Genomic DNA, 25008 nt, shown 5'->3' on the forward strand with positions numbered 1-25008 from the left:
CTCTTGCCTAAATGGGGAATTGGTAATATGTAGCCAAGCAATGGTCCAGGGCGGCCCGATGGTCAAGGCGCAGCGCGTGCGATCACAAGAATGTATTGTTTGCGCCTAAAACTGAACGGAGCACTTACACTTGGTCTTGCAAGTAGTGAAGGGGGCAGTGTCTGCCCTCCTCTACGCATATTACCTGTCCCGTTCGCCTGCGGAATATGCATACAGGCGGATTCATGCAGAACGATTGAATGCGTAGGTGCTTACTCCTAAGATCGGAATGTTCCGAGTCCCCTTGAATATGTAGGATTTTGCCCGGTGGTTTTGAATTTCGCGTCGTGCATGGGCCTGTCAAACGTTGCCAGTCTGCAAGATTGTGGTGCATTATCATAGAACATGTATAGATAGGTGTGGAGGCACTGACGCGACTTATTCCACGTGCTCGTAGTGATGACACTTTGCGAGCAACATATACTTCACTTGTTTATTTAGCCTTGCTCAAAGGTCATAGGCTTGCATGCAGCAGTGCAAACTTGGCGCATCGAATACCCCGTTCTTTATGTCTAGCCCACCAGTATTTCCACATGTGCATGTGTGGTTTGTTCTTCGAGACCGCCGTTAGGACTTCGGAGCGATCTCATTCCAACGCCTGATGATCTCCTTCTTCTCGGCGTCCGTAGCCCTGTTCCACTCCTCCTCGCCCTGCGCCGTCCTCGCAGCGTCGATATACCGCGTGAAATCCAGAATGTCGTGCTTACGCAATCCCTTGTGGAGTCCCTTCAGCGTGTATGCCGGTAAGCCAAAGATTGCCGCCATGGACTTCAGCCCGAGTCCGCCAGCCCCCATGCCCAGGCCCTTAGTGAACCCCACGAAACCGTCCTCTCTGGCCCCGTGGAGCGGGAGCAGCAGCACCCCGGTAACAGCGTCGGATAGCTGGGTCTGGAACTCTCGTGCGCCGTGCCCGAGGCCGTGTTTGAATGTGCTCACGCGTGTAGACGGCGGTGGGCGGACCGTTTTGTCGCCGTACAACTTTGGCGCGTTGTGGAAACCCAAAGCAAGAGACATGGTCAGTTTGGCGGGAAACATCAGACAGAGGTCTGCGATGTTTGTCAGGGAAGACACCACGTTGGACGTTATATCGACAGAAATGTCTGCCATGGTCTGCAAAAGTTCTTTTGACTTGCCCTTTTGAAGGACTTGACGACCCCGCCGGTCATGGCGGGAGGGTGCTCGGCGTTTCAGAGAGCCGCAAAGGTCGGCTTCGAGTTGTTTGTTAAGAGTTCGTCTCTGCAACAACTCTGCAACATACGAAGTACGGGAATCGAGTGGTCGGAGGGCCTTGTCGTTCAGGGAAACCAGATTTGGTGGCGCAGAGCAAGTTGGTAGGGGGCAAGAGCTTGCTTGGGACAATGAGTCGCAAGGTCCAATAGGTTCGGGCTTGGGTGACTGGAAAGTCTGCACAATGTTGATTGGCAATTCGACGAATTCTTGGGTCAGTCTGCCAACAGTACTGACTAAGGTGGACACGGTGCCGGAAATCGGACCCCACGGGCCTTGCTCGAGCTCGTATTCCTGAGATCGGTATCTGCAATCAGTCAGCAATGGCTTTCTTCTATCGGAGACAGCAGTATTTGTGGGTGCCTGACAGTTCAAGGTCTTGCTTATGTAATATTCTTTCCTTCACGAGGGTCGCCGCGCAGAGCGCACTGAGTCGGATTTGTGTCTTCTTCACCTTCCAAACTGCTGCACGACGCGTGAGAATCGAGCAACGTAACTTGGACGCTGGCAGTTTGGCCTGGAAAATTTCAGCACCGGTTTCACTCCCGTGTTCAGCTCGGATTCGTTCGCTCAATCTCTGAGCGGTCGCCACAGTGGACGGCAACAAGGCTTGGGTGATAGCCGTGGCCAGCCGCTTCGTCGTTAACGTTTTATACGGAACCGGAGGGGGTCCAGCACCCGCCTGTGCGACGATCTTCCCCCAAAAGAATTGGTCACCAAAGAAAGGCACTATGACTGTTGGTTTCCCAGCCATGAGACTGGCCGCCGTGGTTCCCGCGCCTCCATGATGCACGACGGCGGAGACTTGGTCGAAAAGCCAACTGTGCGGAATGTCAGATATAATATGGACATTCTTTGGTATCTCTCCGCCTCCAAGGCCGGCCCATCCCACCGAAACTAGTGCACGAACACCTGCCTCTGCAACAGCTTCGAATATGATTTGGGTCATCCTCTCGGGGTCTTTCACCACAATTGAGCCAAAGCCGACATAAATCGGTGGAGGACCGGCTGCTAGAAACTCCAACAATCTTCCAGGGACTTTTGGTGGGGACTCCAATGGCGGTAGTTGGAAGTATCCAGCCACGGAAACGTTAGGGCCCCAATCAGGCGGCTTTGGTAGCAACGCCGGAGACCTAAATGCGTAAGAATACCATTTTTCACCCTGAAACGGCTGTTTTACTCACCATGCATAAGTGAAGGGTATGTCATGACTATGGGTTATCCCGGAAGCCCAAATCATGCTGAGTGGTTCCAAATGGAGACATCGCTGCCGGAAGAGGTTTATGACATCTCCCAGACCATGCCAAACAACCCTGTTGACCAGAGTATAAGATAGCAGATTAGCCAATCCCTTGTCCAAACTTGAAGAGCGTATGATTGCAAGTGGATGAGGGAATGCTTGTGTTGGTGTCCATGGCATACTGGGAACTCAACTGTTAGCTCTAGCCCATCTCTCCAAGGAGGAAAATGACAAACATACGTGAACATCAGATGCAATGGGACACCCAGCCTTTCCGCGCAATGCACATGGGCAAAGCTTGGTGGATTCGCAATGATAACGTCTGCAACGAAGGGCCTTGTGTTTGCTGGAGTAGAACTCCATTTCGGGAGGCTCGCATAGTCTTCATTCGTTGGCCGTGGCCCCATTCCGTCGCCTGCCTCTATGCATGATCTCCAGCAACCCTTGAGAACTTCATAGAGACATTTTCGCTGTTTCAAAACCTCGCCGCTGCGCAGGCTCTGATAATGAGGCAGTAGGCCAGGGTTGTTGACCATGAATCTCATTAGGGCCTCGGGATTGCCACCAATGCTAAAGAACTCCAATCCCTGTTCTTCAACGAATGATTTGAAGACTGCATGTGTGGCGATGCGGACGCGATGGCCATGTACTTCGCGAAGCACTTTTCCGAGTGCCACGAACGGCTGGACGTCGCCTCTTGATCCCACGATCTGGATCACGATATTTAGCTGAAGCGGAGGCTGGCAGGAACGCTCAGAAAATTCTCCGCCCACATCTACGGTTTGCTCCAGCTGGCTCTGGACCAGAGGGAACAGACGATCGGAGTTGGCAGTATTAGATCGTCTGATGTCAATATTGATGCAGCCGCTTTCTATCCCGCGGTTAGGTGGTTCCAGGTTGTGGATGCTAGAAAGGAATTTTACCATCTATGTCTGCTCGCGTCGTGAATCTGCTCAGCGGGGAAACAAATGGAGGAGAAATAGCAGACGCGTTCTCGTAGCTAGGATTTGCTCGATCGGCCGTGTCCGCGCAAAAGTTGGTCTGCGACATCTCTCTGTTTCGTCAGGGAAAGATAGCACAATGCTCTGCAAGATGGCTCCATCAAAGGCGCTTGATAAAGCAGGAGCATTTCATGGTGTTCTGGCAACCTTTGGCTTGCAGGCGTGTCGAGAATTTTTGTGCCTTGTTTTTGACCTCCCTCATAACCTCCCTCTGGGAATCCCGGGAGCGTTCACGAGACCTCGCTGTCGTCCAGAAATCATCAGATATGGTCTGGTCTATCGAGTTTGAGAAAAGATGATCCGTCGGGCAATTGTGCGGAATTTGACTCTTGCGATCATCACCTGACAGAGTTTTTACTTTCTGGTCCCCGAAGCTGAGTCTAGCCTGCCGAAGCAATTGGCGGGATGCCCAACATTGGCATTCGGACTCTCACAACGCGCCTTGCTCATTGTCTGTAAACACAGTGCTCAATAGCTTTTAAGGATACAGCAAAGCAGGTCGTGTACGTGAAAAAAACCATGTACCCCCTTTCCTACAAACATTTTTTTGGAAAGGCAGATACCGCAAGGTCCGTTTCGGGTTTAGGCGATCATACCATTTCGGGTATGGAGCAGGGCTTGGCTCGTCGCCGCTTTTACAGCCGCTGCGAGAGCCCCCGCCTCCCCGCCTCCTCGCCTCCTTATTTCGTCCCTCTTTTGCTCGCAGAAAGACAATGGCTCACACGAGGTACCCAGTATTTTTATCAGCTCCAAGTTGGGCATAGAGATAAGGGGCCTACTAAGGCCGGGCCATTCGGGGGGGCATTACATACCCCGTACAAGTCCAGGTACGCTGTCATTCCGGAGAACGCCCGAGTGGGGGCTCCAAATCTCCCTTTTGAGCCCCAAATATATCACTGGGATCATGCTGCGAAACAACGACAGTATGATAATGGCTATGCAAGCCTGAGCGCAATCAAAATACGCTGTTGGCTAACGAAGCCCGTGCCCTTGCATTGATGGTCGGCCATTAGCCGTCTAAGCGATGCTGTTGCGCAGTCCTCCTGGATGTCCATCAATGCCGTCTACAGCATAGCTTTGGACCGGTGGAAATCGTGCAAGCTTCGTTGGTTGTTCTACCGATCTCGCCGAGCAAAAGGTTGATTTCTTCCTTCCCAACCATGTACATTGCCATATCTTGGACCTGGTGAAATCGCTAAACATGATCCAATCTGCTTGCTCGACTGCATGGCACACGCGCCGGATCCACGTGGAAATCTCCAGCTCATCCTTTCATAAAACGGTCTGCCAACAACATTTTAACATGCTTTCATCCCTTCGTCCTCCATTCTTCATTCTTTATTCTCTTCTTGTCTGCGTGTCATCATGTCTATCCTATACCTCCTTACTCTGGCAGCTGTCGTCTGCGCCCAGAATTCGAGCAGCGCTGAAGTGACAACGGATTCGCTCTCAAAAAAGCTCCAGCCCATTAACTACGGTGCATTCACGCAAACTGCTACATACTCGGTGGCCAACCAACTCGGTTTCTTCCAGGCCTATGGTCTCAATGTCACCTATCTTCAAGTCCCGAACTCAACATATGGGTACAACCAGTTGCTCAATGGCGGATACGATATCATGACAGGGACCGTTGACAATGCCGTCAATCTGCGTTTCAATCAACAGCAGCCGCTGACAGTGACGGGTCAGCTTGACGGTGGACCGGAATTGACCATTGCATCTATCCCTTCCGTCACTTCCATTTCTCAACTCAAAGGCAAGGCGTTGATGGTGGACTCTCCCGTGAGCGGATACGCATACATCCTTCGAAAGGTCCTTGCTTTGTACGGGCTTTACCTTGAAAACGGCGACTACACCTTTCAAGTATGTCCCGATCCTGAGATTCCTGACTGATATTGACTTTTCGATCAGGTTGTTGGATCGACGGTGATCCGTTATGCTGATCTTGTCAACGGCACTCTTCCCGATGGTACTCCCGTCTACGCCACAATCTTCACGTATCCCTTTACCAGCGAAGGAAGTGTTCTACCTGCCGCACAACGTCCTAACATCCTCGCATCCATCGTCGACTTCATCCAACCGTTCACTTCGTCAGCATTTACCATTCGCGAGGATGCCCTCAACAACTCTACGCAGCGTGCGCTTGCGAGGAAGTTTATGTCTGCGATGTATGCAGCAAACAAGTACCTAGCCAATCCCTCATACAAGACATGTTCCATCAACGCAATCGCGAAGCAGCTGAACGTATCGACGACGGCAGCCACTTCTGCGTATAAATCAGCCACTGATCCTTTGACGGGCGAAACATCGTCTCCAGGAGGAAACTTCACAGTGAATCGTCAGGGCATACTAAACGTGATTGACGTTCGAAGTCAGTTTGGGGGTTTCTCGACCGTACCTGCCGGCTTCAGCTTTGCCGATGCAATAATTCCAGGATCCGGCCAGCTCATTGACTATTCTCTCCTGGATGAGGCACTCAGCTCTTTGGTCTTCTACACACCGTCCAGCAAATGCTGAAGTAATTGGGATGATTCAGTTTACAGTTGCGAAGGCCGCAACCTTATAGACATAGATAGGACTATCGCATACAGTTTGGTACCTAATATATTTATATAATGCCAATTGACAGTGTTGATTTAATCGACGTTAGCACATAGTGCCTTGACAATAAAACCATACCTATTGGACATGCTTAACTGCACAGTGCGCCCGCAACTGGAATGAGTTGCGAACTCGGAGATGAGACCAAGTTTCGGCGGCCTGGCTAGTGATTTGTCTGCTCGTTAGGAGGTACTCGGTACTAAGTAATGTTGGGCCCCATGTCCTCCGCTTGGTGAAGTTATGCTAAATGTTAGAATAGTAGTGCTATAGTGGCAAAATAGGGCGACTGGAAACTGGGCTGAAGCACGACAAGAAAGGGGGCAATGATATAGGTACCCCTTACCGAGTACAAGGGGTTTAACGCGGTGTGATATGGGACCAAAATGCCAAGCATACGGCGGCTTATACGCCAAATTTAGGTAAGTCCGAGAGCCACTAACGTCTGGAAAGGATCTTCACGGCATAATACCCCTTGTTGATCAATTCCCCCTTTCGCTTCGACCTCGAAGGAAGAATAAGTCGCAGCTAAAGGCAGGGGACAACCCAGGAGAGATGAAACCCTATTCCTCTTCGTTGTTGACCGGCTTGTGTTACGGCCCCAATTGATTTCGCAAGTATGCAGATCTGGTACAAGTCAAACGATATCCACAGACGAAGCGCCATGGGGAACTCTTGGGTGAAGCTGGGTGATCCCCCGGAATCTCTTGCTGCCCAAGCCTCTTCATGGGCTTCCAGAGGTCCACCTTGGGCCATCGAAGCCACTGGCCTGAGAACAGCTACTCACTTGTAGGTATTAACCGTAATGGAGGTCATTTGCCGCGCGGAAGCGCTAGCATGGACCTCCCCTTGCATTTCGGTCGCACTTACAAGTACAACCTCTGGCTCGGATTCCTGCCTCCGGCAAACTTTGCTGAGGTATTAACAACAGGTCCTAAGCCAGTTGCAATACTTACGCTTACCTCCCTCGTGAAAAAGAAGACAATCATCTGTCAGCTCTGATAATATTATATGACTTACCAGCCAGCTGTCCCAGCATAAGTGACCTTTACTCCGTCCTGGAAATCGGTTCAGAGAGAGTCCCCTCGCAGGCCTGGCAGTTAATGTGGCTGTCCGAAACACACCAGCTCATTTAGCTAGCCGGGTAGGTTGGCACCGGGGACGCCTAAAATCCCTGCGACAGACGCCGAATCTGCCCTCCAGCGGGAAATAGACCTTCTCCAGGAAGGATCGTCTCTTTAGAGCCTGCATTGACTAGTACCGCTGGATGATAGCTCACCCCTTTCAGCCTAACTACTGACACTGACCGTTGCAGCGCAGAGAAGCAACCTCTCTGGGCCCTCGGCTCTACTTCAAGGAAGCGCTGGTGGCGAGTCTTTGAGAACAAAGGAGCAACGATGGTCCTCGACTCATATGCCAGCGCGACTCTCATCCTGTATTCTCTTTGAGCCCTTTCACGGCTCCATGCATCGACTTTCATTGAACGGTGCGATCCACAAAGATCGAGATGAAGACAGCAGCTGGGCTGCCCCCCAATCCTCATGGCCAGCAACTGGCAAACGTGAGTATTATCATGTGCACAATCGCTGGCTTCCTTGTCATCTGTCGACTCCTCGTTCGCTTTCTGATTCATCGACGGACTGGTTGGGATGACTATACCCTGGTCGTATCCTTGGTTTGAACTCTCCCACGTCTTCCCTTGAGAACATGACTGAGAGTAACAGGCGCTGGCGATTGGGATGACGGTTTGCTTCAATATGGGTATGTATACCGCAGAAAGACACGCGACAGGCTGACTTTTTGTTTCAGAGGTCTATTACGGCATGGGACTGCACACGAAACAGCTTGATGGACACAGCGACTTGAAGATTCTAGCTTTCGAGGTATGGTTCAGTTTCGCTCGGATAATCTCGTTGGGGCATGTCCGTGCTGACTGCAGTCTCTCAGTGGCTTTGGATCGCTCAACTTCTGTACAAGTTCGCAAACGGCATGACCAAGATAACTATTGTCCTTTTATACCTGAGGATCTTTCCTACCCGAAACTTCAAGATCCTATCCTGGACTGTCATCGGGTACGTGGTGGCATACTGCACCGCAGCAGTGTGCACAAGTATCTGGCAATGCGAGTAAGTGTCAATTTGCCGCAAGAAATCAAGAAGTTCTTACAAATCTGCCAGCCCGGTTTCAAAAGCGTGGAAGAAAACTCTGCCGGGTCACTGCATCGATATCGGAAAGTTGTGGTACGCCAACTCGGTGTTGACAATTGTCGCCGACCTGATTCTCATCGCCATGCCTGTCAATCAAATTGTCAGACTGAAATTGCCAATGTCGCAGAAACTGGGGTTGATCTTTGTCTTCAGTCTCGGCGTATTGTAGGTGTTGTGCTCTGGTCCTGAGGGCTGATGTGAAATTCTGTATTGATATCCTTTGTTTTCCACAGCGTCATGGCATGTACCATCATCCGATGTGTTATGCTCGGTCCGACTACTTCTCAAAAGGACTCGGTTTGTGAGTGCAAAGACCCTTCACAAAGCAGTCAATATCGGATAACCCTCAACTAACGAAGCTCACTCCAAGACTACCAAGCCCAATCCAACAGCTGGACGTTCCTCGAGGTCGATGTGTCCATCATCTGCGCCGCCCTACCCATTCTGAAAAGTCCGCTTCAGCGCCTCCTCCCTCAGATATTCGGAATCAAATCGTCTTCCGCTAAATCTGAAGGCTACTACAAAGGGAACGCCCAAAAACTGAGTGGCAGGGGCTCGGCTATTCCCATGAACAACCGCGCTGGGCGTCCGAAGGGTCCCTACAGCGATGCGGCAAGCGATGAAGAACAGATCCTAGAATCCAGCGGCGGAATCATGAAGACAACCAAGGTCACATTGGAGTACGAAGAGGCGGAAATAAGCAAAGGTCTTGCGAACAGGAAGCCCAACCATGGAACATTCGACTTTGGGCTCGAGAACTAAACATCGCGTGTTGGTTGGATATAATGCAGTCAACGCAGGACACGAACCAGCAGGCCGTGTGACAAGGCTTAGTCTTTGTTTGGCCGCTGCGTGTTCTCAGTTTGGTATGTTCTTCTCGCGCACATGGAGACAGAATTGGAGATGTTTGATTCTGCTGGCCTTGAGTTTAGGTAGATGACTTGCTGTCTGCAAAATTATCGTCTTCTGACCATGCTCCAATTCAACTTGGTCGGAGACGGCTGAGATCAATGGCAACACCCATCCAAAATCGTGACCCTGCTCAAAATCCTGGCTCTGCCAACATTGGTACTTTTGTCGCTTTTAAGATCCATCTCACGGTCACAGTGGTTCGGAAGTTCTGCAACAGCCTCTGTTTGCTGAATCAGCATGGGATGGGGCAACGCAAGGCTGGAGAAACTGCGACTGCCAAATATACTTGAGAGCTCTTTGTTTGATCACTGTATATATTCCAAGAGGAGATCTTATTTGGAGTGCATCATGCTGGAACGAATGTTGATTGATTCATTTCCTATCTCTGAAGGACACAAAGAGCCTTAGGACAATGTGGTGGATCATGGCCACCCAATAGCAGCAACATACCATGTGGATCACGCATCTATGCGTCCTAATTGGGTTAGACGGACAGTCTGCTTCCCAAATCCGGTATCGGATCAAATCAAAGGGGTAGTTCCAAGACCATTGACGCTGGTCTGGGCCTATTTGAACCTGGTTGGTTCGCTCAACTCGAGTCTGCGTACTCAAAAGGTCTCTTGTCTCCTTGACAGACAGCATCGATCTTCAACGACGACAAGTATCCTGTAGCCTATTTGTCTACAATTGGTTCCTTTAGAACGCATTTAAAAAGTTCACAGTCCCTCCTGCAAACTAGATAGTTCCTTCATTGGCATACGGCGTTAAATTTGGACTTCGTAAATCTTGAACCAGGGTTTTCTGAATGACGGCAACTGAACCTAGTCGACCACCACAATCTAAACGGACTCATCCCTCTTCGTCATACATTATATTTAGCGGCTTGACTTCTCAATCGTCTTCGAGGAGCGTAATCCGAGCCAGTCGCTAAGCTGCGCGTCACGGACGCAACACGATCACGCGTAGAGAAGTACTTACCAAAGACAAACAGGGCCACAAGGATACGATACTTGAAAGTGTAAATTCAAAGGATGAATAGACGGCTTTGCCTGCAGAAACTACCTTTCCGCAATCAACAGGTTATGGCAATAGACAGAAGTCAGTGATTGTAAGTCATGGATTGTTTAAGCCGAGCGCTTGGTGATTGGCCTTGCTAGTGCCCAGTACGCCGCTCTCTTTTCATGTTTAGAGCCGGGGCTGTTCAACACTAAGGAAAAAAAATCGCTCTCGCGATCACCACCGCCCGCTTCACATTCGGCAAGATCGCTGTGGGGCAGATCGATCAGTCTCCGCTCTCTACTGGGGTTGCTCTCATCCGACATGAGATTACCTCGGGAACACGAGCGCAAATCTGAGGAAGGAGAACTGGTTTTCATTTCGCATCAACAGCCGAGGTTACCAAAATCGGATTCTGGGACCCTCACTTGCCATAAATGTCAATTAGAGATGTAGCCCGTTGTTAACTCCGACAGCGATTTGTTTTTCCTATTATCATTGATATTGATCGTTAGTATTGAACACTGATCATGAGCTCCCTGGAAGGATACACCATAGCCATCACCGGGGGCGGATCTGGAATCGGCCTTGCTACCACGGTTGAGCTCTGCAGTCGAGGGGCCACGGTTTGGATAGCCGAATTGACCCCGGATGTTCCAACAAAGCTCGAGTCTCTAGTTCATGCAGGAAAGGTAGTGTTTCGTGGAGGCGTCGACGTCGCCAGCCGCGAAGCCTGCGTTAAGTTCTTGGACGAAGTGGTGGAAAAGGCTGGGCGTCTCGATGGGATAATCAATAACGCTGGAATTGGGCCGGCCGAAGGACCTATTGCAACCGATGAAACATTTGAGAAGATTGTGGGTGTGAACCTGCGCGGCACCTGGAATTATGGCACACAAGCGCTGCGAATCATGGAAAAACAGGAACCAAAGGGGCAGTGGGGCACCAGGGGCACTGTCGTCAACGTCGCAAGTATGTCCGGACTTCTCGGTTGGAACAGTCTGGCGGTCTACACGGCAACAAAGCATGCTGTTGTTGGGTTGGTCAAGGCATGGTGCAAAGATTTTGCCCCTCTGGGTATTAGGGTCAATGCTGTGGCACCTTGTAGGGGATCCTGATCCATGTGGCACAGCGCACAAACTAACTCCGCTTTAGCGGTAACTGAGACAGAAGGGGTCAAGATATGGTTTGCCCAGAGGAAAAAGGACTTCAATGAAGACATGAAGCCTCCTCCTGTTGGACGTTTCGCACAGCCTTCAGAAATCGCCAAAGTGATTGCGTTTCTTGTTGGAGAGGACTCCAGCTATATAAATGGACAGACAATTCCCATCAACGGCGGCGCAATATGAAGACATGGAGACCTTCCCAGGCGAGAAGAGTTAAATCCAGCGGTCTCGTGCAAAAGATACAATATATGGCGCCCAACTGAAGAGGTTGCGCGTTCAATGCATAGAGCAAGATGGAAATCAAAAGTATGTGTGATCTTTCTGATACCTTTGTCTGTGAAACAAATTTCTTCAATCAATTGCACCGTGTGAACAGACTAATAATAGGATTATCCTCTATGTACAGTAGTACCACCTAGCGCGACCTTCCTTGTAGGACTAGGGGTAACCCTAGGCTGGAACAAACCCGGCGTGAACTGTTTTTGTGATGTCAATATTCTTGACTTCATGGATTGATTCGTTTGATTCGTCTATATTTGTTTTGTGTGAGCCACAGGCTCTCTTTCATGTACTATTTCCACTGTTCCCATTTAGGTCTCTTCTGAATCATGTTATCGGCTCTCCGTGGCAGTACGGTTCTTCTATTTCGCAAAACCGTCAAAAGGTGATCAACTTAGACTTTTGATTTCCGATAGATGTGTCGACCAATGATCTCTGAGCACCATTCTGCAGTCCCGAAGGAGAGGCTATCTGATTTCTAACGTACTTTATTTCGTCTCAGCTCTTAATGGCGGCCAAAGCTTTCAGTGACTCAGTCCAGAGCTAAGAGGGAGAAAAATACTAACATATTTGGCCCTCACATGAGATCCTCTTCTAAGAGTCGCCTTATTAAGCGTCGTGTCCTCCAGCCGAGAGTTTCTGCCAAACGTCCTGTTATCTCAAATGCCTGGGCAGCTCTGCGAACTCGTCTGGCCATGTGACACTTCGGGTATTAGACACTTGACCTCGGCATTCTTTTCATCCTGGACCCGTTGCATTCGGATATTGGGAGCTCGCCATGAAATGGCAAGTGCCTGGGCGTTGGGGGTTACCTGAATTGCTGCTCATGCAGGTGGATCCGAGGGAATATAACTCCAGAGTTCTCGGTTTCCTAAAATGGCAACCGAGGATATACTATTCCGACGCTATTCATGCGATCAGGGCCCAAGATATTGCGTGTACAGATAAAGTACATGAAGCTTAACTGTACTTCCACATTTACAACGGTTTCTGTCGTGGTCGCATTTCCAAATAACTGCCAGTTACACAATGGCCGTCGCCATCCAACAATCTATCGAACCGCAAAATGTCGCGATCCTTGAGCACCGCACCTTTACAGACCCGGAGAAAGTTGAACTAGATTTCGATGCGCTAAGAAGGAAATACCAACAAGAGCGCGATAAGCGACTCAAAAACGGTGGCATTAATCAGTACACCATTATTCAGCCATCGAGCAAGGCGGCAGAGCAGTTCCTCATCGACCTGTATGTCGAACCGGGCTTTGCGCGTGATACAATCAAACTCGAAACAGATGTAATCATTATCGGCGGAGGGTTCGGCGGCCTCCTTTGCGCTGTGCGGATGTTAGAGCAAGGTATCACAAATTTTCGGATTATCGAAAAGGGAGGTGATTTCGGGGGCACATGGTATAGTTCTTTTTCACTGAACTCCGGTCTAACAAGAGGAACTCATCGTTTTCAGGTACTGGAATCGATATCCCGGAGCCCAGTGCGATATCGAAGCTTATGTGTATATGCCCCTATGTGAGGAGACCAATTACATACCTTCCGAGAAATACACCCATGCATCTGAGCTCCTCGAGCATGCACGCCGAATTGGAACTCATTATGGGTTATATGACAAAACGCTTTTTCAAACCGAGACCCTAAAACTCCAATGGAACGAGACAACAACTCGCTGGGACGTCGAAACAAACCGAATGGATACCATCTCTACCCGTTTCATCATACCGGCAGCAGGGCCTCTTCACCGACCAAAGCTACCAGGAGTGCCAGGGATAGATTCTTTCAAGGGCCACATGTTTCACTCATCTCGCTGGGATTATGACTATACTGGTGGCCACAACCGGGGAGATTTAACGAAACTGGCCGATAAACGAGTCGGGATCATTGGGACTGGTGCAACAGCGGTACAAATCGTACCTCATGTTGGCGCTGCAGCTAAACAGCTTTATGTCTTTCAGCGTACCCCGTCGAGCATTGACGTCCGCAATAACCGCCCGACCGACCCCGTGTGGGCAAAGTCACTGCCAAAAGGGTGGCAGCAAGCACGAATGGATAACTTTGACACCGTCATTGCTGGTGGGTATGTTGAGGAAGACCTAGTCGCTGACGGTTGGACCGACATCCTGAGAAATCTATGGCCTCGCAAAACCGGAGATGACATCGCCACCATGGATCCTGCCAAGCTTGCGGCAAAGATTCAGCTTGCGGACTATAAGAAGATGGAGTCCATACGTGCTCGCGTCGACAGTATTGTGAAGGATAAGGAGACTGCCGAAGCTCTCAAGCCATGGTATAATCAGATGTGCAAGAGGCCATGCTTCCATGATCAGTACCTTCAGACTTTCAACAGGCCAAATGTCAAGCTAGTCGACACGAAGGGAGAAGGAATCGACAGGATTACACCCGAAGGAGTGATGGCGAACGGTGTAAATTACGAAATCGATTGTCTGATCTATGCAACCGGGTTCGAACTAGCCACTGATTGGGCACAGCGAACGGGAATGGAGATATACGGCCGAGACGGGATTACAACGACTGAAAAGTGGAAGAATGGATTTCAAACATTCCATGGCTGGACGAGCCGTGGATTCCCCAATTGCTTCTTCGTCAACAGTGTTCAGGCAGCCGTTTCACCAAACTTCCTCCATGCGACGGCAGAGCAAGCTAAGCATTTCGCCTATGTTATCAGACGGGCCTGTGACAAGAAGGTCCGTTCTCTTGAGCCCACTGCCGAAGCCGAGAACGCCTGGGTTCAGCTCTGCGTTGACTTGGCGGAGCCTCGACGGAAATTTCTTGAGGACTGTACCCCAGGTTACTATAACAACGAAGGCGAATTCGACGACTTGAAATCACAGAGGAACGTCATCTATGGTGGAGGCTCCCCAGCCTTCTTTGAGCTGACTAGGAAGTGGAGGGCCGACGATCGTTTCGAGGGCTTGGAGGTACATTATCTTGAAGAGTAGCAAGAAAGAGACGCAGACAGAAGAATCAGCACGTGCAGAATATTCTTTGATAGATGAGACGGTAGAGACCTGGACTCGTTTGTCTTGTTCTTTCTCTTTTCGACAGCAACATCAATCTCGCAAAGCTCAACTGGTATCGCACAGTGGATCATGCTCCCGTGAACCGTAAGTAGTATAGTTCAAGGGCTCGGATAGTGTGGAAGAATGCCGGCCTTCGAGCTGCATCCATAATAAATTGGGCCTAGGGTGGATGCAAAGTTCCATGCGATACCCGATTTAGACAGGTGGACCTAGGCATTCTATGATTCTTGTATACTAGGTATGATTGGCCAGCAGCTGCTGGCAACTCTCTGACTACACGCTGACCCCCGTATTTGTCTGACACTCTAACAACACTTCTTGTCGATTTCAGATATCAACGAAACTTGAGTCTTTGCACTTGTCAAAGGCCAGCTCGAAGAGCGGGCTATCGCCAAGGAAGTTCGGTGAGGTACCGGCTTGTCTAATTTCTGAACCTGGCCATTGCCGAGGGATTGTAGCGAGCGTGAAGTCTCAACGGCATCGGCAACCTTGATAGAACAACAGACTCAGCCAAGACCGAGGGAGCTCATATCCCCATTGGGATCCGGGGAGCCTCGCCTGTCGGGCCGTGATCATGCTGGCTCGGCTTCTCTTGACCTTCTCTTCAGTTCTCGATGCGTTCCTTCCCCGGCTTCTCCGCTTTCCTGGAGAGGTCTGGGGGCTGGAAAGCGGGTATTGCTGCTTGAAGCTTCTTTCCCGAAACAGGAGAAACGCATAAAGGCACCTCCTTCTCCCATTCGAAAGAGCAAACAGCCTCTTCCTTGCATTGTGAACCTGCACTATAATTCTACTCACATCTGACTCTAGGTGCAGCAGCCATGAATAACTATGGCCTTTTGTGCGTCATCTACCTCACCTTCGGTGCCTTCTTCTATGGATATGACTCTGGGTTGACAACGTCCGTCATTGGGTACCCTCGTGTGCGTTGCCCCCTTCATATGTCTGGTGAAACTTCGACCTCAGCTGACCCATGGGCTTAGTTCATCACGTATTTTGGCTTCGATGCGACACTCATCGGTGTTCTCGGGTCGATTTACTACTCTGGCCTCTTCCTCGGTGGACTGGCCATGCTCTACATTCCCAACAAGATAGGAAGACTCCGGACCATTATTCTTGCAAGCATTATTGCGCTAGCTGGAAATGCCATGCAAGCGGGGGCACAAAGTCTCGCTGTCATGTTAGTCGGTCGTGGCATCGGAGGTTTTGCTGGCGGTCTTGTTTACGCCGTCTGTCCCACATACGCAGCTGAGATTGCTCCTCCTCACGTTCGAGGACGCATTGGTGGCTTATACGCGTATGTACTGTGGCATTGAGAAAAAGGTAAAATGCAAACGACTGATGACTATAGCATTAATATCTCTCTGGCTTATGCGATTACTGAGTGGATGGTCAATATGGATCGATCTCGTTCATACCTGAGCCGGTGCTGACTGACTCCCAGGGTCTTGGATTTTCCTACATCGAAAGCGATGTTGCCTGGCGTCTGTTTTTTGGCCTCCAGGTCGTTCCGCCCATTATCATGCTTATTGGAGCTATCTGGATGCCCGAAAGTCCACGCTGGTTGATCATGAAAGGCCGACACGAGGAAGCTCTAGTGATACTCCGACGCATGCACCAAACTTCGGATGACGATACGTTCTTCATGAGCGAGTTCAACCAAATTCGAGCCCAGCTCCAGCTTGAAGCAGACCAGAAAGACAACTTGTTCACGATCCTCAAGCGCCCGTCCAACCGCAAACGTCTCTATATTGCATTTATCCTGTGCACGGGACAGCAGCTAACTGGCGTCATTCCACTCCAGAACTACCAGGTGATTGTCTATGGTAGCCTAGGAATCTCCGGTAAGCTGCCGCTTGTCCTTGTCGGCATCTGGGGTACAGTTGGTGTCCTCTCCAACATACCCGGTGCTTGGTTTTTCGACAAATGGGGCCGCCGCAGGATGATGTTTATCGCCTTGGGTATCATCATACCGTCATCCATCCTTCTCTGCGCGTTCTGGGCCTCCTTTGAAAATACGAACAACCTTAATAAGACTTACGGAATTTTGGCTGTCGTCGCCATGTTTCTCTTCCTCGTTGGATATGGCGTCATCTTCAACAGTTTTGTCTTTACCTACATCCCGGAAATCCTACCTACCCCCGTTCGAGCAGTCCTGGGAGGCACCATCACTGCCTGGGGTAGTGCATTCGTCATCTGCCTCGTCCAGGTCACGCCGATTGCCATCGAACATATCAGCTGGAAATACTTTATGATCTTTGTGATCTGCACCGCTTTGTACACAGTAATCTTCTACTTCTAGTACGTTGTATTGATACTGACCTTCTGTCTCTGGGATCTGGATATGGCTAACGAGACACAGCTTCCCCGAGACTGCAAACAAAACTCTCGAAGAGGTTGAGGAGTTGTTCGGAGATCCAGTGGCCATCCACATTGAAGACGCCGCAAGACAGGCTGAGCTGGACCAAGTCTCTTATTTGAAGGAGCGGGAGAAGAGCGCTTCTGTTGAAGAGATTGAAAGGGGCTCGTCAACTCCTTGAGACCTCCTAAAGTTGCAGCGCTATCAAGACTTGGAGAGCAAAATTGTCCGATGCTCCCAGAAGCGCTTAACTCGTCCCTCGAATCTAATTCAAAAAGATGAGGGAAGAATTGCTGACCAGATGGAGATGTCGCGTATAGGGGTGACTTATGTTTCGATGGGACATTGACACCCGGCATGGTGATCGGGAAGGAGGGCTTTTATTACCTCGAAAATTTTGGTTTGCAAACTGAGCCTATGTGATCGATTACAGGCAACAACGAGCATCACTATAATCGTTAATAATTTCTAACTTCTCCCTGGCGACAGGTGGAAATGCGGAGGCCCTTTTCCCGGCGAACCAAAGCCAGGTAGATAACGTGGTAGAAACAGGGAACGCATGGCCGTCTAGAAGACTGAACTCCCCCTGCTTCCTCCACTGCAGACTCTACCCTGAATCTTGATGACTTACGATATGATCACAAGGGATCTCAGATCTCAACATTCTCATCATGACCAAGTTTTATCACAGAAGTATTCTCGTCACTTAGCCTCTCGCTATACCCAAATACGATTCATCGATCTTCAACTGCAAATCAATCAGCCGAAGTCTCAGAAAGCTCAAACCTATGAGAAATAATCCCCCGCTGGTTGCTGCTGGGTTGCGAGGTCAACTGCAGGCAGTCTCACCGAAACTCGGCGGCTAGATATTGATGCATGGACAGCATAATCAACCAGATATACTTATGCCTCTTAGATCGCCTTGAGCGCGCCAGCACTTGAGGACGTCTTCGTAGCTGCGAAATCCTTCCCCCCAAGGCGCAGATCTGGCTTCCTTCACTTGTCCACGCGCATCACTGTTCTCTTTGGAGCCTGCACCCTCTCCGTTCAGCCAACTCGGCGTACAGCCAAGCATGACCACGAACCAAGCGGCTCGTTTGACGATCTCAGCGGCCCACTCCTCCTCTGCTTCCTTTGTGACTTCGACGACCGCATGGTCATGCTGGCGCGTTGCTTCGGTCAGAATATATGCAATATGTTGGGCCTGCACATCGACCATGCAGACGATGTTGAAAGCAGAGGCAGCCTGCGATGTGCCGAAGAAAAATAGATTCGGGAAGCCGTGCGAGCTGATCCCGTGAAGTGTGGACACCCCGCAAGAGAGATACTTTTCCTCCAGGGACCTGCCTTCCCGTCCGGCGATGGTGATTTTTGCGGCGGCCGCAGGGCTCCCGCTGTGTGCGGCTGGGGCCTGGTATCCCGTGCCGAAAAGCAAAAGGTCAACATCATATTGCTTTCCGTTAGCAATGAGGCCGCTCCGGTTGAGCCGCTCGATACCTTTGCCATCAGTGTCCACAAGGTGAACGTTACTCTGATTGAAGGAAGCGAGATATTCGTCGTGGAACCCCGGCCTCTTGCACCATGCAGGATACCATGCTTTTAGTTTCTCTGCGGTTTCAGGATTCTTGAAGATCGATCCCACGCGTGCACGAACCCTTTCAGAACTCTCCTGGTCCATGGCATAGACTTCGGCGACATGGTCCTTCACTCTATCTGGCGAGATGATTCCTTTCACGGGACTGCCCAAACTAGCTGCTGCGGAGGGTGTTGCGCACCATCCATCAGCGACCAGGTCCTCTTCAACCAAAACCCCCGCGAGGGCTGCATTGAAGTTCCGCCGCCGTGCTAGTTGCCACCCGGGTTTGCCAGCAATTTTGCTAATCCACACGGCTTCGTCGGTCGCCATTTGATTTCGGACATCTACCCTCGCTGGCGTCCTTTGGAAGACATAGAGCTCTTTTGCCCCATTTGCGAGCTGTGGGATGGCTTGAATTGCGGTTGCTCCGGTGCCGACGATACCCACTCTCTTGTCTTTCAAGCCGGTCAATGCTGGCTCACTGGGTGAACCACCAGTGTAACTGTAGTCCCAGCGCGCAGTGTGGAACCCATGCCCTTGGAACTCGTCCAGTCCTGAAATATCTGGCACCTTAGGATGATTCAAGATGCCTGGAGCGATGATCACAAACTGTGCCTGAATTGTCAGCGTTAAACACACTTGACCTGGGCCTCGATTTTGCGCCATGCTGACGAGCCACCGTTTTTGCGCTGCATTCCATTCCATGCTCTTTATAGTCGTTCGGAAGAGCGCTTTATCCGTGAGGTGGAACTGCGTAGCAACTCTTTTGGCATGCTCAAGCAACTCCGGGCCATAGGAGTATTTGTGTTTTGGTATATAGCCGGTTTCCTCAAGTAGAGGGAGATAGATATAACTTTCAATATCACACATCAATCCAGGATATCGGTTCCAGTACCAGGTTCCGCCAAAGCCGCCAGCGCGATCAGCCAGTCGAATATCGTCGGCGTCGAACCCTGCTTGGATAAGTCGAGCAGCGTAGACTAGCCCGCTGTATCCGCCACCCAGTATAAAGACTTTGCAAGAAGATCCATCGGTCATCACAGGCGCCTGGGCATTGAGTGTTGCATGATCCACCCATGGGTCTTCCTCGAGGTGCTGGAAACGGTCTGAATCAATGAGATTAAGATACTGCGCATTTCCGTCACTGCGAAGACGCTTGTCCCGCTCTGCTGCATACTTGTGCTCCAGGAATTCCGGTACAGACAAAGTTTCCACTGTGATGGACCCCATCCTTGGGAACTTTTTGAATTGTTTTTCTCTGCCTGGCTGTTTCTTTCGATAGAACACACAACATTAAATCAAACCTGAGACAGACGCACCGCGGCATCCCTCGGGCGTCGAGCCGCGGTAGCCTGAAAGCAGCAACGTGCAGAAATGCTTTTTACCTGAGACTCTTGGATGAAATGTGCGTCTATTCTTCGGCTCCCATGCTTACCTCGGGTTAGTGTGCAGTAGAATGGTTTGAAGCGAAGCCCAGCATTTGGGATCACTTGTTTTCTGTCTCCAACTCGAAAGGGAGACGCGATCCAAGAATATACGTGAGGATTATGGAGCGCAGTCAATCTTAATTCACGCCAAAGACCCGCTCTACTTGTAGGAGGGGCGGAATCCGGAGGGCACGCCCTAGGTGGCTGTGCAGTGCCACAAAGCAAGCCACAAGGGGTACTTTCACCGGAAGACCGCTTCTCCAATCATTCTACTGAGCTATCACCGTTACTCACGCAGACTCTAGAGCTGATATTTGAAATTTTACTATCGTTACAAGAGCTCCAATCTGGCCTTGTTCTCGAGATCATGCTATGGCCTTATTCATGTGGCCGTGCCATCTTGGACCCCGGTCGAGAGTCTTCGGTCGAAGCTATCGCTCGTCAAGTATGGGAAGACTTGGAGCGGCGCAACGTATCGCGATTTCATCTCCCTTTTAGTCCCTCGTATAGTGAAGCTGAACTCGTCAACATGACCCTGGTCAGAAAAAGGACGAAAGAGAAAAACAAGAGGCTGAACATAAGATTGATTGAGGACTCTTTTTTTTCTACCAGAGAGACATTTTACATGTATCGTCTACACTCTAACCAATAACCTCGTTTCGTTCATACCCGGCAGGCTTCAGTACCGCCTTGGGTTTGTGGCCTGAACTCTCGGTCTTGTAATCGCTGACAAACGGGTTCGGATCCTCTTTGTAGTTCAAGTTGCTCAGTGTGTGGTTGACACCTCTGTGGACCGCTTCGTCGGCTCTGATGTACATGATGAGATCTTTCATGGTTCTCTTTCCCTCGGGCATGTTCCCTGATTTTTGTTAGTTGTCGTTAGCACCAGGAAGAAGACGAGTGTGGGGAAAAAGAGAAAAGTCCCCTGCATAACACTCGAAGCAGTCCAGACTTTTGTATTGCGGGAGACTTACAATATTGCACCGCCATGTCGGGGATTTTGAAGTCTGGGTCACTCCACTTCTCCAGCATTCCCTGGTCGATCTCGCGGATGCATCTGGTATAAGTGTGCACTGCTTCCTCCTCCAGATAGCCAACAAAACGATGGCAAATCTTTGGCGAAATCAGGTATGAGAAGAATAATGCGTTGAAAAACACGCCTTGGGCACCCAGGATCATGGTCTTCATGAACCAACCTGGCTCGCACATCTTCATGAAAGTTAGGAGGTGCATTCGTTCGTTGTATGACTCCTCCAATAGCGTCTCAATCCAGCCGTTGTCGCGCTTCATCCGTCGGAGAGACCGAAGATGTCGCAGCATACCAGCAACCATGCCAGGAACGCCGGCAATGGATTCGAGAAATACAAAACGTACGAGCTGCCAAAGTTAAAAATCAGCTGAGAGTTAAAACGCATTTCATGGCCTAGGACGCACCCATTGTGCCTCCGTTAATGGCTTGGCTGCCTCAACTGCTGTGGTGGGATTCTTCTTATCGACTTGTTGTTCCGGACGGAGACCGGTCGCGAGATCCATGCAAACTCTATGCGATTATTAGTCCCACGAATCCTGCCTCTCTCAACATTTCGGCGGAACTCACCGACAGAATCTGATGAGTTTCCAGGCAAACCAGTCACCCATGTTCTTTGGTTCTCGATGTGCGGTTTCGACATTCACCATTTCGGCCTCGGTATAGCCATGGTGCACCCAGGCGGGCGGTGTCTGTCGAATAAACTTGGTCTCCTGGGGCGGGAAAAAATCACGGAGCTTCGCTATACGTGTTGTCGAGAATTCTCGTGCTGAAGCCAGCTTGGCCGCATTGTGAGGGACTGGGTTGATGAAACTGAACGGCGCGATAGGATGGGGCTGGGTTTTTGATGAGAATGGGCGTGACGGCGTCCCTGCTGTGGATGAGTAGTTGGCTGACCCAACCCAGAGCGCCGCGTGTTGTCTTGGAATCGCACTCCTGGTATGAGCGAGAGGGAATGCAGCTCGCCCTAGCTGGGCTATAGGTGAAGCCGAGTGGATGTTATGCGATATTGTGGTTGTCGATAGCATTTCTACAGCGATCGAACCTTGATCGGTTTTATGAGTGCTGGAGGTTTCAACATGACGGTGAAATTTAAGCAAATACCGGGTACGTTGATACTTATATCCGGTGCTCAGTATTGGCCACCCCATTTGACAGCCCAGCTAGGCTGAGCTATACTAGATATAGCTACCCTCAGCGATCCATAGCTTCGGCGTCCAGAAGTTAGATCTCCACTTTCGGGGTCTGGACTAAGAGCGCTCGGCCCGGAATGCTGTTACCGTCTGCAAGATCGAATTTCTTCCAAGTAATCATGAGATTATCTATGAGAAGTTAAGAAGTCGCTAGTTCCTCCTACGATCAAGTTGGCGGCCTGAATTCGGCAATGAGCATCTCACGCGCTGAGAAGTGCAGTCTTGCATCCTCTCTCGGATACTGTGAAGGTACCCTGGTCTAGCCAAGAGGTCCAAATCGAGCTGAGGTTGCAAGTCTGGCACATGAAATGTCACATCCAGCCAAGTGTCTCTGCAAGGAGCCAGTTGGGTTGAATGAGCAAATTTCCCTTCGCCAATGCCTCATAATAGATTTTCGTGTGGTGTGACGTTGAAATGCCAAATCGTAAGGTGCATCACTTCCATAAGAACCAAGTGGGTCGGATCTCGCCGCAAGACCGACTACCGGCTTCAGGGCCAGATACTTGTAGATAACATTCCGATAAGGACCGTAAAAACTGACGTCAGCTTGAAAGATAAACCCAGATGGTCGTCGAGATTCGTCTGCCAAGGGTGTTATTAAGCATCTTGGATACGAGAAAGCTGAGTGCGCCGGATGGGTGGTTCCACCACTCATTTTTGTTGATTTCTTCTCTGGTTCCGAAGCCTCCATAAACATACTCCCAGTAGAGTGTAGTAAGCCTGATACTCTTTGTCGCCAGAGTGAAGAAGACAAATGCCTTGATGGATGTCATCGGGTGTCAGTTTCTTTGAGTGGAGTCCGACGCGAAAATACGGAATGCTGGGTATGCCTAATCCACAATAGGACTAGCCCAGCCTCGCCTCTCTGGATTGAGTCTGTCAAGGTTTGTTCCGTCGGCAATACTAAATGGGTCGTATAAATGAGGTATGCTCCATTTTTTAAAACGCTGGGACTAGTCCAGTCGGAGGTCGGAGGAACAATGCCAAGGTCATCGCAATTTGAGGATATGCATCTTCACCTATGGCGGCAGCGCTTGTTCGAGTTGTTTTTCTCCGCCAAGTTGACAAGTCGAAATATGTCAGACAACGGAATATATGCCTTGCTACCACACCATAACACAATCCGCATGTCATGAACTTCTATGGGTTATTGGCGTCGTCTTGTTCAGCTCAAGCCCCTTTCTGTTCCGTAGGGGACTGTCCAAGAACGGTCTCCTTTGTCTGATGAAATCACTTCACCTTCTCCAAGCGTCCCATTGAATGCCTGTGTTCGATCCACTCCTTGACTGTTTTGACCCTCTGGCCCGTGACACAACTTATCGGCGGCTCTTTTCTCTGAACTTGCCTCCCATCTTCCCCCTCAATCCCATGAAGGACCTCCAGCAATGTATCTATATTCGGATGGCAGAAATACGCCATCGAGAACCTCTCTTTACCCTGATCCTCGGGCAACGGAGATCGAGCTACGCGGTGGAGGGTGGATTTCATAAGCCCGCCGGAGAAAAACGTCATCGTCTCACCAATGTTGATGAGCACCGCACCCGGAATGACAGGCGCATCAAGCCATTTCTCATCGTCCTGGATAGGGCCTGTGTATTTCGGTGGTCGTATCTGGAGGCCACCGACAAGGTTTTGGAAGAGGACTGTGATTACACCTTGATCTGTATGGGATCCCAGGCGAATTTTTGCACTTTCGGTGGGTGGAAGCGCAGGGTAGTGGATGAGACGAAGGGTTGTCATCGATGGACTTTCATGCTGATGGATCTGCGGGAGACGGTCGGCGGATAAACCCAAACCAACACCAAGGCATGAGAGTAGCGGGACAGCGATCTTCTTATGCACTTCTCCCATGAACGCCTGAATCTCTGGGTTGAATTTCTTCAAAGAGGGCGGCATGGGTTGCTCATAAGATGCCTGCTTGCGAATCACGAATACCTCCTTTTCGTCCACTGCTGAAACCCGGTCTTTAGCACCATTCTCGTTGAAATATCCTTCAGTACCGGTTTTCGCATCGTAACCGGCATTGACAATGCTGTTCCACGGCGTCGAGCTTTTCTCTCCGCGAGGGGTGGTTTTGAAGAACGTGGAGCTAATGTCGAACATGCGATCGATTGTTGATTGGGGAAGGCCGTGGTTGCTGAGATAAAGAAACCCCCATGTTGAGCAAACCTGCTTGATTTCTCGAGCGAGGGAGGGCAGATCGGTAGAATATCGCGAGAAGTCGATGACTGGGATTGTCTCGAGCGACGAGGATGTCATGGTTGCTTACCTTTTCTCCGAATGTAGAATCCCATGTATATACGAACGACCGCAGGGAGGAATGTAAGGGTGAGGGCAGCAAATGCCGTTTTGTCCTTTTAATCGTCTCCTGGGTTGGAGAAAGGAAGGTCATGATAAGGGCACCTTTCGAATGATGAATATACCCTAAGAGGGTTCTCAAGGGCGCTGATGGGTGATAACAATAATGGCTACCTCCGTAGACCAATGGTAATGACCCGGCGAGTCCGTGTCCGTCAATCGGATGCCTCGATCGCTCGGTGTCTTGCCGAACGATGGCGACCTAGTGAAGCAAAGTTGACGAAAAGTCAGTCGCTGATATCCGAGGCTGGGGACGATGGGCACGGGAATGAGCGTCGGCACAATAATTTCGATGCGATGTTCTGTATGTCTTCAAACTTCAGCTTCGTCTCCGTCTGTACCCTGCTCATGATAAGGACG

The 25008-nt window shown here is 50.3% G+C and overlaps 9 protein-coding genes across 9 annotated transcripts; 5 read left to right on the plus strand and 4 right to left on the minus strand.

Annotated features, from left to right (window-relative positions):
* Positions 1-606: 606 nt before the first annotated feature.
* A1O5_03569 (uncharacterized protein) lies at positions 607-3432 on the minus strand (the record flags this gene model as incomplete). Its single annotated transcript, XM_007744180.1, has 4 exons — positions 607-1573; positions 1635-2399; positions 2451-2687; positions 2747-3432. The coding sequence occupies 4 exons, from the start codon at positions 3430-3432 to the stop codon at positions 607-609; spliced, it is 2655 nt and encodes an 884-aa protein (XP_007742370.1).
* Positions 3433-4872: 1440 nt separating this feature from the next.
* A1O5_03570 (uncharacterized protein) lies at positions 4873-6024 on the plus strand (the record flags this gene model as incomplete). The annotated part of the gene is made up of 2 exons (XM_007744181.1): positions 4873-5370; positions 5419-6024. 2 exons carry the CDS (start codon positions 4873-4875, stop codon positions 6022-6024), a joined length of 1104 nt encoding a protein of 367 aa, XP_007742371.1.
* Positions 6025-7862: 1838 nt separating this feature from the next.
* On the plus strand, positions 7863-9074 carry A1O5_03571 (uncharacterized protein; the record flags this gene model as incomplete). Its single annotated transcript, XM_007744182.1, has 6 exons — positions 7863-7866; positions 7915-7988; positions 8053-8231; positions 8283-8477; positions 8546-8613; positions 8683-9074. 6 exons carry the CDS (start codon positions 7863-7865, stop codon positions 9072-9074), a joined length of 912 nt encoding a protein of 303 aa, XP_007742372.1.
* A 1676-nt stretch (positions 9075-10750) lies between these two features.
* A1O5_03572 (uncharacterized protein) lies at positions 10751-11566 on the plus strand (the record flags this gene model as incomplete). The annotated part of the gene is made up of 2 exons (XM_007744183.1): positions 10751-11321; positions 11373-11566. 2 exons carry the CDS (start codon positions 10751-10753, stop codon positions 11564-11566), a joined length of 765 nt encoding a protein of 254 aa, XP_007742373.1.
* Positions 11567-12691: 1125 nt separating this feature from the next.
* On the plus strand, positions 12692-14630 carry A1O5_03573 (cyclohexanone monooxygenase; the record flags this gene model as incomplete). The annotated part of the gene is made up of 2 exons (XM_007744184.1): positions 12692-13068; positions 13124-14630. 2 exons carry the CDS (start codon positions 12692-12694, stop codon positions 14628-14630), a joined length of 1884 nt encoding a protein of 627 aa, XP_007742374.1.
* Positions 14631-15529: 899 nt separating this feature from the next.
* A1O5_03574 (uncharacterized protein) lies at positions 15530-17248 on the plus strand (the record flags this gene model as incomplete). Its single annotated transcript, XM_007744185.1, has 5 exons — positions 15530-15631; positions 15692-16005; positions 16060-16099; positions 16153-17009; positions 17071-17248. The coding sequence occupies 5 exons, from the start codon at positions 15530-15532 to the stop codon at positions 17246-17248; spliced, it is 1491 nt and encodes a 496-aa protein (XP_007742375.1).
* A 708-nt stretch (positions 17249-17956) lies between these two features.
* On the minus strand, positions 17957-19873 carry A1O5_03575 (uncharacterized protein; the record flags this gene model as incomplete). Its single annotated transcript, XM_007744186.1, has 1 exon — positions 17957-19873. The coding sequence occupies one exon, from the start codon at positions 19871-19873 to the stop codon at positions 17957-17959; it is 1917 nt and encodes a 638-aa protein (XP_007742376.1).
* Positions 19874-20711: 838 nt separating this feature from the next.
* A1O5_03576 (alternative oxidase, mitochondrial) lies at positions 20712-22125 on the minus strand (the record flags this gene model as incomplete). The annotated part of the gene is made up of 4 exons (XM_007744187.1): positions 20712-20929; positions 21045-21447; positions 21505-21610; positions 21668-22125. 4 exons carry the CDS (start codon positions 22123-22125, stop codon positions 20712-20714), a joined length of 1185 nt encoding a protein of 394 aa, XP_007742377.1.
* A 1395-nt stretch (positions 22126-23520) lies between these two features.
* On the minus strand, positions 23521-24549 carry A1O5_03577 (uncharacterized protein; the record flags this gene model as incomplete). Its single annotated transcript, XM_007744188.1, has 1 exon — positions 23521-24549. The coding sequence occupies one exon, from the start codon at positions 24547-24549 to the stop codon at positions 23521-23523; it is 1029 nt and encodes a 342-aa protein (XP_007742378.1).
* Positions 24550-25008: the final 459 nt, after the last annotated feature.

Source organism: Cladophialophora psammophila, assembly GCF_000585535.1.
Source record: "Cladophialophora psammophila CBS 110553 chromosome Unknown aczJe-supercont1.4, whole genome shotgun sequence".
NCBI classification, from domain to species: domain Eukaryota; kingdom Fungi; phylum Ascomycota; class Eurotiomycetes; order Chaetothyriales; family Herpotrichiellaceae; genus Cladophialophora; species Cladophialophora psammophila.